General features: G+C 41.3%; 1 protein-coding gene across 1 annotated transcript in view; it reads right to left on the bottom strand.

Annotated features, from left to right (window-relative positions):
• Window positions 1–11,308: 11,308 nt before the first annotated feature.
• The window catches only part of epha8 (eph receptor A8), a 98,183-nt gene continuing 95,856 nt past the window's right edge, over window positions 11,309–13,635 (bottom strand). The window contains exons 19-20 of the mRNA XM_041956049.1: window positions 12,801–12,959; window positions 11,309–11,423 (exon numbers count right to left, since the gene is read on the bottom strand). Coding sequence (XP_041811983.1) covers window positions 11,309–11,423; window positions 12,801–12,959 — 274 coding nt within the window. The remainder of the gene's footprint in view (window positions 11,424–12,800; window positions 12,960–13,635) is intronic.

Raw genomic sequence — 13,635 nt, 5'->3', positions numbered from 1 at the left:
ATGAGGGAAAGGGAAGCTTCTTGTTTTCACACGGCATTTCCATATATGTTAATAACAGTCTTGTTATTGTGCAGAAACAGCCGGTGGTGTGATGAAGTGATGAGCTGTCCTGGCTGCAGGGAGGAGGACAGACGGGGTTAGAAAACACTACAGTCTGTGCTTTTTTTTTTTTTTTTTTTCTTCAGGTGTTGATTTTGCTCCAAAGCGCACACACACACACACACGCAAACTGTACACACACACACAAACACACACAATTGATTTCCCGCCATTGTCCGTGTTAGTGCTGATATGAATGATGCGTTTGATGTGGAGCACGTTGAGGCGAATCATTGATGTTTCGGCTAACACCACATGATTACCCTGTGAATGGCTTCATTTGATGGCGCCTCCGAACAACCTGCATGGGAACTGGGTCACGAAATTTCAGACGTTCAAACAATCATACTCCAAAGCTAGATGAATTCGGTTTATTTGGAGCAAGCACAGCTTTTGACTGGCTAACTGATGTACTATCGTGTGTGACTGGAGCAATCGCTGCTCCTTTATCTGCACACCGCCGTGACAAACAAAACACATTAGGGCTATCAAAGTACTGTAATCGTGTTTGGTGAAGGAGCTTTTTTTTGCCCATTTGTTGTATAATTTGATTTGCTCGGTGAGTGGCCACGGAGTGCCGCTCATTATCCGCGGAATAATTCATAATGAATGATGTTTGTAATTTCTGCTTGGTTATAAAATCTCTTTGATGTCATGAAACAAATGGATTGAACAGACCGAGGTTAATATCTTTAACATGTATGTTTCTCTGCTGGTAGTGGCCCAGTCTCATCATGATTTAACACTAAACAATTTAAATCATGGCTGTCCAAGCCTGCCTTTGACTGGAGTGGATGCTCCAACAGGAAATCGCTTCAGCCAATTGAACCTTGGATTGGTGAATGTGGCTTTTGTCCTGGTTCAGGAACTGTGGCTTTTTCTTGGATTATGGAGGGTTTCATTGGAGCGTCTTTTAAGCATTTGTTCTTTCCAAAACTGGATAGAATTGCATCTGTATCCTCTGTGCTGGCAGAGACAAAACATCATGATTGCCGATTATCAATTTGATTTCAGCGTGCTGACAGATTGGACCAAGTTGGACCAGGTCTTGTTCAGTCTGGGTCAGGCGGTGCTGACAGTCGGGAGATAAAATATGGTGTTGAAGATTCTACTGTTTTGTCTTATTATCTCGTCTCTGCCTGCCGTTCTCGCAGGTTTCTCAACATGTATGTAATTTTAGGCAGTAATCAGGGCCACTGGCAACTGCGAGTGGAGACATAATGATAAAAACAAAATAGCAAATGACAGTGTGCTGTTCGTGAGGGAGTAGCTGTTATTTTCTTATTTGATGATCAGGTTCATCAGGTTTTAGGGCAGAGCCACAGATCACCTGAAAGTCAGCTCATTTCAATGAAAACCTCTCTCTGTGTGCACAGCTTACACCTTGCTGCCCTCATCTCTCCATCCACTACCTCGTCCAACCTTTGCCTTCTCCCTGTTTTCTGTACTACTAAGTCTAAGTCCTGTCTGAAACATAGTCATATTGTGTGCGTTGCTTGAAGTTTTTATCATGTGTGGGGTGTAGATTTCAATAATCCTAAAGTGTGTTACCAGTTTTAAGATTTTAATGGATAGAAATTAGATTAGAGGTTGCAGGTGTGAAGTTTGGCTGGTTGGCATTAGTCTGTTTCTTCTCCAAGTGAGTGACTATCATGTGGTATTGCTCACAGGTGGAACGACAGTGGGGCCCTGGACTCCACCGGCAGTAGATGGTGCAGGAAAGTATGTTGTAGGTTGTGCAGCTGTTGTGAGGGGCTGAGTTTGGAGGAAAAGCCAGTTGATCTTGACAGCTTAAACCCCAAACAGATGATTTGAAGTTCTTCTTACAGTATTATTCTGGTGTAGAACTGCTGTGAAGGTATCCAGCCTGATTGAGTCTCCGAACAAGCTGGGGGGATCAGACTGTATCCTCCAGCTGACCTGGGAACGCCTCGGGAGCCCCCAGGAGGAGTTGGAGGCTGTGACTGGAGAAGACGTCTGGACTCCGCTAATTAGTCTGCTGTCACTGCAACTTGGATAACAGCATGGATGGATGGATGAGTGGGTAGAAGGTGGTCAGATAAATGGCTGAACAAAGACAAACATACATACATACAGGATAAGGTATACACATCTCAAGGCAGTACAAAATAAGTGGAGAGCACAGCAACATAATGAATAGTGTGAACAACTGTGCTGCTGTATGATAGTGGTTATATCGTATATTTCATCCGTTGTGAATACACAGTGTTAAACTGGTGCAGCTTTAATTCTTGCATCGGTGTAGTTTTTATTCTGTGAATATCACAGCGCTGAAACTTCCCCTCTCAAGTTTGCTAAAGATCTTTTGATGAGTGCAGAGCTTCACATCTTCTCCTTGTTACTGCTACATGACATGAGCACAACCCAAACAACTCAGCAGGCGTCCTCTTTTTTTTTTTTTTACTGATTTAGAAATTGGGCTAGCTTCTCTGGGACGGTCAAGAGTTTATTCTCTCTGTTAAGGATTCTGTTTCTTATGTTTTATTGATTATCTACATTGACTGGTGTGCATCAAAGCTCAGTTTAGATAGATAGATAGATAGATAGATAGATAGATAGATAGATAGATAGATACTGTTTAAGTCATCTCTCAGAGATAGAAACAGTCTCTGACTTATATTTTGCACTGATCTGTAGTATACCAAATGTCATGGACTAATCATACTGTCATGGATGGACAGGTGCTTTCAGAGAAAACTGCTTTAAGTAAAGGCATTTTCCAATATTACCCACTTTAGCAACAGGAGTCAAGCACATCTGACATGTATGATGACGATCTTGAAGTCGATTTAACGACTTAATGATTCACTCTTAAAAGGTTCTCGGTAATTGAACTTGTGTTTCAGCTCAAGACTGCCAGGCAAACATGTCGTGTTTATTCAGTGAGAGAAATACTGTCCAGCAGCCGAGTCCGATTAAAATCTTTATGTCAATATAATGACTTAATGCAATTCATTCTGAGCAAACGCGTGAATAATTGGACTTGCAGCTTTAAATCTGTTACCATGTGGCAAACATTTACACAGTGATTATTATTCATTCGTCGGCACACATGCGTTACGTGGTAAACACTTATGCTGACACTTAGAGCTTTGGCCGAACGCGGTGATGAACAAAGCTGGTTTTGAGAGCGAGGAGAAGCTGCTGTGCCTGACCGGGCTCCATCCACATCCCTGTGACACAGCAACACAATCCAAACGGACGATGTGGAGTTTAAGTATCGTTTGAATTTATATATTTATATTTATTTTGTCAGTCTGTGTGTACCTCATGAATTATATATGGACTATTTAAAGAGCAGCACCATTAAGCCATGAATATATGCATACTATAATAGTGTTTGCACAAAACAGTGTGTAGAAAACTTACTGTTAGACTCACTGTCTGCTGTGATGACTGCTGAGAATGTGGCATCTTTGCTGGAGGATATACCAAATGAATTAAATTACTAGGGTCCTGACTATTATTATTATTATTGTTATTATTATTATTGTCTCATCCAGTAATATTTAGTTTAGTTCATGCATTGCTTGTTATATAAAACCAGTGTTCATTATTCCTCTGTTCATTTGTGCCATCTGACCCCTTTTATTCTCTATCAATATACACTTTTTCCATGTTTATTTAAAACTATTATTTTAATTATTCCTCTTTCAAATTATTGTTTATTGTTGATTATTATTCTTTCAAATAAACTAAAAGATGCACTTTGGAAGGTTTAAAAAAAATCGTCTATGTGCAAAATATATGCATTAGATTATTTTAAAAGACATGCCGCTTTTCTGATTTCATCAAAAATCTCATGAGGGAGTTGTCAGGTCACTGTACAGACCTGCTCCATATGGAAAGTGTCCTGAGACAACTTCAGTTGTGACTTGGAGCTATATGAATAAAACTGAATAGAATTAAATTGAATTGAATTTTAATGTTATTTCAAAGACTACACTGGATCTTAATATAAAGCAAGTGCAAAGTACACAATGAAATATAGTCACTGACATGCTGCTGAAGCGACGGTTACATGTGACACAGATATGTTTTCACCCAAACCCAGTTTAATGAGACATTAACTCTCAAAACCACGGCTAATGGAAACAGTGACAGTCTAAGCTGTACACTGTTAGTAACAGTAGCAGTGTTTGCTTCTCTGTCTTCTTTCTTGTCTCCATGCTGTCTGTTGTAATGAATTAGACGTCACCTCTTGTGTGGCAGTCCGCTGTGTTATCGTCTTGTTTTACTGGGCAGGATGTTGCTCAAAGGGAACAAACAGGCTGCGTCAGTCTTGATGAATCATGGCTGAAACCTCCTCATCACTTCACCGAGCAGTCACTCAGTACTGTAAGTTCACATGCACACGAGAAACCAGGCTACTCTGCGAGACGCTGTTGTGACCTGCTTAGTAAAATCCAGGTATACATACAACATTATATCAGAATTCAGATTCTGCCCACGTCTCTCACCTTATTTTGAAAGAATTACTTATTTTAAGAGCATTTCATAGGTACGAGAAGTTGTACCGAAATTTATATTATATATATATATATATTGTATTTTGATGGTGTGTGTGTGTATCATGCAGTGAGAGGACAGGCTCTGTAATGACACACAGTTTTCTCATTGCATGAACATGTCTGAATTTTGGAAATAATCTGTCAAATGAAGCTGAACTTTTGAAACTTTTTTAGACTTCCAAAGACTTCTTTATGAAAGAAATGTCAGACTGAATGAATGAATAATGAATAATTTTTGACAACATGGCTGTAACGCCAAGCGTAATGATCTTTCCTTTCATTCCACCACACCGCTGTCTCAATGAAGATTTTGACACCCTCGTCATGCACAGGCTCACTTGGAAAACCTGATTAGAAACCTGCTTTTACATCACTAAGAGATCTGTTTTCTCCTGGAGAAATCTGGTCTGGTCGTCACGTTTTTCTTATCTACTGATTACACCAAGCAGATTTCTTTTAGCAGGTTTATATTAATGTTGTCGATACAACGCTCGTTACAAAAAAAAAAAAAAAAAGATATGGAGTAATAAGTAAAAGTAGGGGCTGTACAAAGTAGATTCAGTAGTTCAAAAATAAAAATAATGAATAATGAAGGACAACACAGTCGTCAAACACACAAGTAAACAGAATAAAAACTAAACAGAAAGCAAAGCCGTGTTACAGGACAGTGCTTCTGAAATGACTGTGGTTTCTCACAGCTTCTTATTGACTGACTCGGTTTAGAGGGTGGGAACCACAACTGCAAAAGCTCGGTCACCTTTGGCCGGAAGCCTAGATTCTGGGACAGCCCGACGTTTTTGGTCAGAAGACCTCAGTGATGTCCCCGGGGACAGGGGACACGGTCACTCAGAAATATAAGGTGGGGCCAGAGCGTGGAGCGCTTTTTAGGTAATTAAAAGAATTTTAAAATCAGTTCTGCATTCTGTGGGTAACCAGTGCAGACTGGCCACCACTGGTGTAATGTGTGACCAAAGCTGTTTATTCACTGGAAGTCTAGCAGCCGAGGCACAGAAGAGCGACTCAGGGTGGAAAACAGTGAATACAGTAATTAAGATGGGAAATACCCCTTATACCCCACTACCCCTTTACATACCACGGCAAAAAGAAAAAAACCCACAGGAGCACAAATAGGGCCACTTTTTTATTCACAACAGATTTGAAATATGTTAATAGTAATGTCAGTCATTTTAATCATGTTGAATAAATAAAAGCATCTAAGCATCAACACTTTTGACAGCCTCAGTTTGCATGACACTGAGGAAATCTGCAGAAAGCAGACAGTAATGACTGGTAATCTGACCCAGGCCTAACCCCTGAGGGGAAAGTCTCGTTCTCTCTGGCACATCTCCATTAGTCATTTATTTTCCCGAGGAGGAAGCACAAAACACGCTGCACAAAATTCACTGCTTCCAATTTTTGTTGGTTTTTCGAGAAGGCAGGGTGGCCCCACACTGAACCGAGAGCTTTAGGCTTACTCACCAGTTTGCTTTTGAATGCGGAGTGTTCCCTTCCTCTTATAGCGCATAAATCACATTTTGTGTAGAACAGTGGCAGGTCAATCCAATAAAACCCAGCCAGTGATGAATTTGTACACCTTTTTTCCCATTGTGTCAAATGAAGTGTTCTAAAATAGTGAAGCTGAAAGATATTTTGTGTTTTGTTTTGGGAAAAGTCCCCTCACAGCAGTGTAAAAATAATAAAGCCCAAACTAAAAGCACCCGTAGCGGCAGGCAGCGTGAACTGACAGGGCGATCCCCAGCGACTGCTCCGTGCTCAGCTCTCTTGATTGTTTACTTGATGTAATACACTGGTGGAATTATAGCACTGCGAGCTACACGCATGCATTGTTCCAAGGTTGTTCACAGAGACTTCATTATGGCCGTGCAGAGATTTACGCCGATTTGAAAACTGGTTAATGAATTTGTATTGTCGCTATTTTACGATAGAAGCAAACTTGACAATAAATGCTTGAGCGTTTAAATCCTTGTGCATTGTCTGCCGCTCCCGCGTGATGCGGACCTGCTGCCAGGCGATAAGAAGCCGCCGCTGTCGTGATCAGCTCGGCCCTCGGTTCGCCCTAAACCGCGGGACATCCGGGGGACACAAACGCAGGCTCGCAGGGTGTCTGATTTCAGATACAAAGAGCAATTGCCGCCGCTCTCTGTGAAGTCAATCAGGGGACAGTGTAGATGGTCGTTAGTGATGGGCGGAACTCTGCATCGTCGTGGGGACAGGGCTGCGGCTGATAATTGGGCGTGGGATTCGGTGGCAACAAAGCAACACGGCCTTCGTAATGAGATTAATGATGTTGTGTTAGGTCTTGTTTCACCAAGGAGAGGATTATCTCCTAACAGCCCTCCTAAGGTGAAGGAAAGGACAATTACTCAGACACAGATTCATCAGGCCCATTCCCTATTCAGCCTGAGCTCCAAATGATGTTTCAGAGCTGGGTCAGGGCTCATTCCCACAGAAAAAAAAGCAATTTACTCAAAAACTCAGCAGTGAGCATTAAGGAAGTCAAAGTCAATTGTTTTCAACCTGAGTGTTGCAGAGTGAGTGTTATGGTGCTGCGGGGTTCAGATCGACTGCTGATCAAACACCTCAGGGTGAATATAAATATGCTTCTTGTATGTGACCAGGCAGACCGGCTAACGATGGATTTCTTTGTCAGAGATGAGTCCTGGATGAATTTCTTGAGCTCTGCTCTGTGTGAACACAGGAAAAATATTCATTACAAATGATCTTTGGAGCATGTGAGGCGATTGCTAAAATGATGCACCGCTCCTCAGGCAGGCCTGTCAGACGCCTTCAGGAAAGAAATTCCCATGCAGGCAGGTGTGGTGCATCAGCAGGTGAATGCAGGCTTTTTTTTTTTTTTTTTTGATAAACGGACATTATTCATTCACAGTTGACTTCTGGGTATGGTTGCAGTCTCAGCCCTGAACACATCAAGTGCTAAAGCTCTGCCACTGGTTTAAGAGTGGTTTAACTAGTTTCTGCCCCACTTTGTGAAAGACGCAGCACAGGTACTTTCAACAGTATCAATATTCTAAATGGTTCCTGCTAATGTATGACATAAAAAACAAAATGACATTTCTTGCTTTACCTGATTTTATTTGGCCTCCTGTCAGCAGAAGAGCTCCACGTCATTATGGTGAACACGCAATTCTCCACTCGCTCATCCAGCAGCAGCACGTTTGCATCCTCCTCACAAATATTCTCTCTTCTTTCAGAAAGATTTTAAGCTTGTTTGCTACTGCGTTCAGCTTACTGTGCTGACTGGTTGCTACCGTTGCATGTCTGCCATTTTGGTGCTTAGTAGAGAAGAGTTTTTTTTCTCCTGAAATCAGCAGCCTGCTGTTTCTAGATGCTGATTAGAACAGATCTTCCGGACCAAAAAACATCCAGCTTCAGAGTTAGATGGTTTGTCACCTTTCACATTACATGCAATCATTTGATCCTTGTTAACATAAAAAAGCATGAATTAGTGCAGGATTAATCAAACAAGGATTATTTGGTTTGTATCTCCCGTGAGGTCTGGAGTGTGCATACATCAAGAACAAAAAGCCAGTGGAAGCGCGGTGCAGCTCGTTCTTCTTTTAGAAACAGTCGGAAAATCACAGTTGCAGTCACACACAGACAAACGTTCCTTTATTGTGTATTTATGGACAGTTTGCACATTTATCATTAGCAACAAGGATGATTCATCAACTGTAATAAAACCTCTCAGAGTTGTATTATTTGGAAAACAAATGAATATGAATAAATAATGAACTGTGAATAAATCCGGTTGTTGTTTTTTTTTTCTTCCTTCCAGTGACTGAACTCGCTGTATACATTATAAATCAATTCATCTAGCAAAAACATATCCTAACTTTATAAAATATGGGTTTTCAGTTCAAGTCCAGTGTCTTCAAAAGCATCCTAAAGAAAAAAAAAAGAAATCGTTTGAGACCAGTCGTGAAATGCCACTATGATACATATTCAAGAAATCTCATGAGGTTCTTCTCTAATAGAAACTGACATCAATCATCTAGAGGAAAACCTACTGAGGTGCACAAGAAAAAGACATTCTCTTGATGGCACAGAGGGGGGTATAAATTAGGGCTGATTACGTACTTTTGAGAGCGTTTAGATATAAACATTCTACTTACACGTTCTCCTTCACCTTTTCATCAACACTGAGGCAAACAGTGCAATCACATTTAATCAGAAGTAACACTTTATTTTACAGTCTGTGTAGCTTATGTGCACCATGTTCCAGCATTCACACACACGACGTGTTCAGATATGCACTCGGGGGTACAGAATTATTGCACTGAATAGTATTAGTGCTGACGTTGATCCCAAAACATCCACTGAATTAAACAGGCTTCTGCCCTATTTCCCTCATAAATGCCAAGAGGATAAGAGGGCTTTAAGTGTAACACACCCTCCAAGCAGAATACTCAGAAGATGTTGAGACGACAACTTGGGTATAGTGGACTGTCCACCCTAATACAGGTATAATTTTGGTTGAAAGCTAAAAAGATGTACAGTATATATTTATATTGGGTTAATATCTAAGGAATTTTAAGGATTAATGTTCAAGGGGAAATTTAAGGAAATATAAAAATGTTGTACAACATTTTGCACATTTGGCAGTCATGGGCTACTTTAGGATAAAGTTTGCTCGGACTTCCTGGACCACATTGATATTAAGCAAACACCGGCCGCCATGTTACAGGACAGTCATTGTAAACAGGTGTTGTTTAGTGTTCAAACACATATTTTCTGCTGCCCTCTGACTGATTTCCCATTTATTTATAACCATATTTAGATATTTTAGCAGAGGTTAGCTGACAAATCAATCTGCTTAGCTAATTAGCATACTCCTGTTGTGCACCTAGCTTGCACACTCTATAATGTAGCAGAAGCTAGAGTTAGCATCTAGTCATCAGTTAACATTAAAACCAGCTGCGTGGCTTAAATGAGCTTGCTGCGGCTCCTTAACTAACAAACAAAGCAAAACCAAATGTTAGCTGATGTCAGTGTTGGCCGTCATACATGTCATGCCATTTTCAATATATATGGGATCTTCCAAATGCATTTCAAACAGGCCTTTAAGCTACATGAATATTTCTGTATCTGAAACGTATACATTAAAAGCATGTAGCCTGACATGCCTTGAGGCATATTTGTTGCAATATATTAAAAAAATATTTTTTTATGTAGATTTTTTTTTTTTTTGCAGTTTCGAATATATGTGATCTGGAGAAACACTACAACTGAAAAAGTTCACCAAAATAATCTAAACTCAAGGTCCACTTACTATCTTTTTCTTGACATTTCAACCACCTCTCATTCTTCACCAGCTCTTGAAGTTAGGTCACATGATGACAAATATACACCACCAAGTGGTAGTAAGTTAGCCTTTAGCTAAGATTAATTTATCAAACTACTTTTCCCAAGATAAAAAAAGGCTCTCACATCCAGAACTGAAATTGGTTGAAGTGTTGAAGTGCATTTAAAATATATTTGCTATACAGATAAACCTGGTTTGAAATGCATTTTAAATTGCAGTGCATTTGGAATAAATTTGAAATAAGAGGTATAACAAGAAATCCCCTCATATATTGAAAATACATCAGATGTAGTATTTATCACAATATTTAAAATTGGCAATCTTATTTTGTATGTATATTTAAACACATACTGTACGTAACTCGTATATCTTCTTTTCAGTTTGCTGTCATTGTGAGGAAAATTTGAAAAGAAATGTCATGAGCGAGCTACTCGCAGCACTAATGAACATTAGATGTCTGTTTCTCTGCCTGGGTTTTATATTCTATAGTTATTTGTGTCACAATTTTAAACGGATCACCACTGTGGCTCCAGATGTGGCTGAGGGGAGACTTGTGAAACGACTGCAAAGCCTTCCAACACAATGAGATTGTAGAATAAAGTGCACCGGAACTGAATCATACACATCTTCCAAGTACAGTAGTTGTGCGCCGCGCAGCTTCAAACTGGGCAGAGGGCTCTGGGGCTCTCCTGGGGTCATTCATCAAGGTTGGATGGCGGAGAAATGTGCCTGTTGTTGGTATTAATAGCCTGGGGTGAAATAGGTCTTCTCCGCTGTGGAGACGATCTGGCAACTCGGGTGAGCCCTGTCTCACTTTTCTCCACTTTTCTGACTCAAGCCTCATTCTGGGCCTCATTCTCCTCAAGCTGTTTCTGCAGGAGAGGCAGCGAGTGTCATGTGAAAGCACCCGCTCTCCTCACCCCCACCCGCTACGTCACTCCACATGCTCTTGCTATTGCCCGGTTCAGAAAATCATATTTCTCTGATAAATTCATGACTGATAAATTATCTTCTCTTTGTAGACAATAAAATTAAAATAATTTGTGGTAATTAAGGCAGTCTTTCCATTTATAAACAAGACATTTAAACTCAGAAAATGCAATCGGATAGGAAAAAAATGAAAGGTCGGACTTGTCCCAAAGAAGTCATGTTTACTTGTTCCATAGTTAAAACCTTTCACGTTTTGTTCTTCAGTTTCTTGAGGAAAAAGTCTTGTGAAGTTCTCGCATATTTTCTTCTCCTATTTATCATCTTAAATTCCACGGAGTCCCTTTTAGACCTTATAGAAGCCTGGGTTTCCAGATTTCAGCAGAAAGAAACCTCAGTGTCGCAGTTATACGTGCACAGACGGCACGCTCTTGTTGAGGACCTGCGCCCTCATCAGCTGGACGCTGGTCATGATCTTCTTCTGGTGGCCCATCAGCGTCACCCCGAGCCTCTGGATGTCCCTGCAGGATGCACACACCAACACAATAAATCAATAAATAAAGAGTTTTAGTGATCCGTGATGGCCTTTAAACTGTCACTGTGGGGAACACAGAGTCTTGACAGAAAATACTGTAACTTCTCAGATAATGGCCCCCGGGCCAGAGAGAACGAGGCCTTCATTCAGTACAGGCTTTACATCGTTTTCAGCCACAACAGGAAGCTATTTTCAGGGAACCCAGTACACTACCTGCTCAGCTTCAAACCGCAGACACACAGTTAGCAACTAGCTCGTGAACATAGTGGAGCATTTAGCAGGTAAGGAGCTAGATATTTCTCTCAGGAGTCGGTGGAGGCCAAAACCAGAGCTAAAAGAGAATCAATATTGGACTTAGATTGGTCAGGTGGCCAGAAACAGCACTCCAAATGGATATTATTATATTATTCCTTAACTGCTGGATTTGTAAAAGGCAACCAACAAATTGGACATATCACCTTCAAAAGGCGATAATGCTTGTTTCTACTGCCCCCAAGTGGCCTAAAAGATTAGTAATCGCAGTCAACATTGAACATGGTTTTCATCCTAACCACTCAGGACATCCATCCTGTACAGGTATTTCACACTAAAAGCTTTCCAGTGGCTCAAAGGACATAACCCTTGTCTGATAGTGATCAGTGTGAAGCTACCGACGGTGAAGCTGAAAAGCTCCTGCAGCTGTGGATTTCACATTAAAAGGCCAGCTTTTTTTTTTTTTTTTTTTTTTTTTCACAAAATCAGCAAAGTAAAATCAAATACTTATTTTATTGAATGTGACAGTAACAGCAGGGTGACTGATTGGTGAGTATGACATTATTCTGTTGTTACTCACCATGTAGGCAGGTAATTCCACCTCCCACAGCCCCATTTTACCTCCCTTTTAAACAGCCTTTATTTATTTGTGGCCTGCACGGATTATTATACTATTTGGTATTAGTTGGATATCAGCGTCATGAGGCACAACTCACAATTTGCTGCAAGAGCATCAAAGAAATTTCACAAGATAAGGGAAATGTGGTCATGTGTGCAAAGATAGTTGTGAGGACGGACTTGAAGGCTGATTGAAATAGAGATAAGCTGAGATCCTGACCCCTGGCTCAGGCATAAGAAAGGTACTGTTGGAGGATTTATTATGTTTGTGACTGAGTAATGGATGAAGCTCATTAGAAAGAACTGTGGAGGTGGTAATTAATGAAGAAAATGATCAACAGCCACTCAACCTGATTTTATCTCTGTTTTCTATTTGTACCTGGAGCAGTTTTATTACGGTCTAAGTGTGTAGAAGCTACAACTCCTCATCCTACTGATTCAACAGCTCACCACCCCCTCTGAGTTGTCACTCTCCATCATGGTCAGTGCTTACCCTTGGTTCATGCCTATGACGTGTCCCAGAGTGTGGTACCCCCCTGCTGCAAAGTGGTCCTTGTAGCGGCTCATCTTTATGGTGTCCAGCCACTCGTTTACTGAGTTACAGCTGCTGAAGTCTGGGATAGCTCTCTCCATCAGCGGAGGACTGCTTAAACTGCGGCCCAGAGAGAGACAGATGGCCACAGATAGACACAGAGAGAGAGGAAGATGAATGGGAAGACAGAAAGATTAGTTGGAGGGAGTCTGAAAACAAGAAAAGAGTCAAAAAGTGAGCAAGAGGCAGAGCGACCAGGGGAAAGGGGGGCTTTGAAATGCACTAGCAGCTGAGGCAGAAAATCAATAGCAGTTAAAATGATAGAGAAGAGGTGACTGCTGTGGTTGCAGGATGGCTGCTTTGGGTAGATTAATACAGGGAGAAATCCTTAACACTCCTCCTCCTCTCGCTCTTCCTCCCCTTACGACTTCTCTCACCTCACACACAGACGCACAGAGTCATGCACCACTGGCTGCGCAGGACCTGGGATCTGAACAGAGCAATTTACACAGGTCCAGTTCCAGCCCGGGCGTCCTCTCAAACTGCTCCCGCGTTCACCGCCGATCAATGTCAATATCACAGCTAGGCTTTTACTTAACGCACAACGCGTCTATCAGAGATGAGCTTATCGGAAAACGAACACGACCGCTCGCTTCGTCTGCCAGAGAACTTTGAGGGAAACTTCAGGCTGCAACTTTATCCCACTGCGCTCATGTTTGATAGCAGCTGGATGAGATTGGATTTACTCTGCCTCCCACACCAGGACGGTTACTTAGTAGCCTAACAGCCTGTCACC

The sequence above is a fragment of the Chelmon rostratus genome, chromosome 2, assembly GCF_017976325.1.
Source record: "Chelmon rostratus isolate fCheRos1 chromosome 2, fCheRos1.pri, whole genome shotgun sequence".
In the NCBI taxonomy this organism is placed as follows: Eukaryota; Metazoa; Chordata; class Actinopteri; order Chaetodontiformes; family Chaetodontidae; genus Chelmon; species Chelmon rostratus.
Note: the sequence above shows the minus strand (reverse complement) of the source record. Positions and strands in the feature narration are given on the sequence as shown.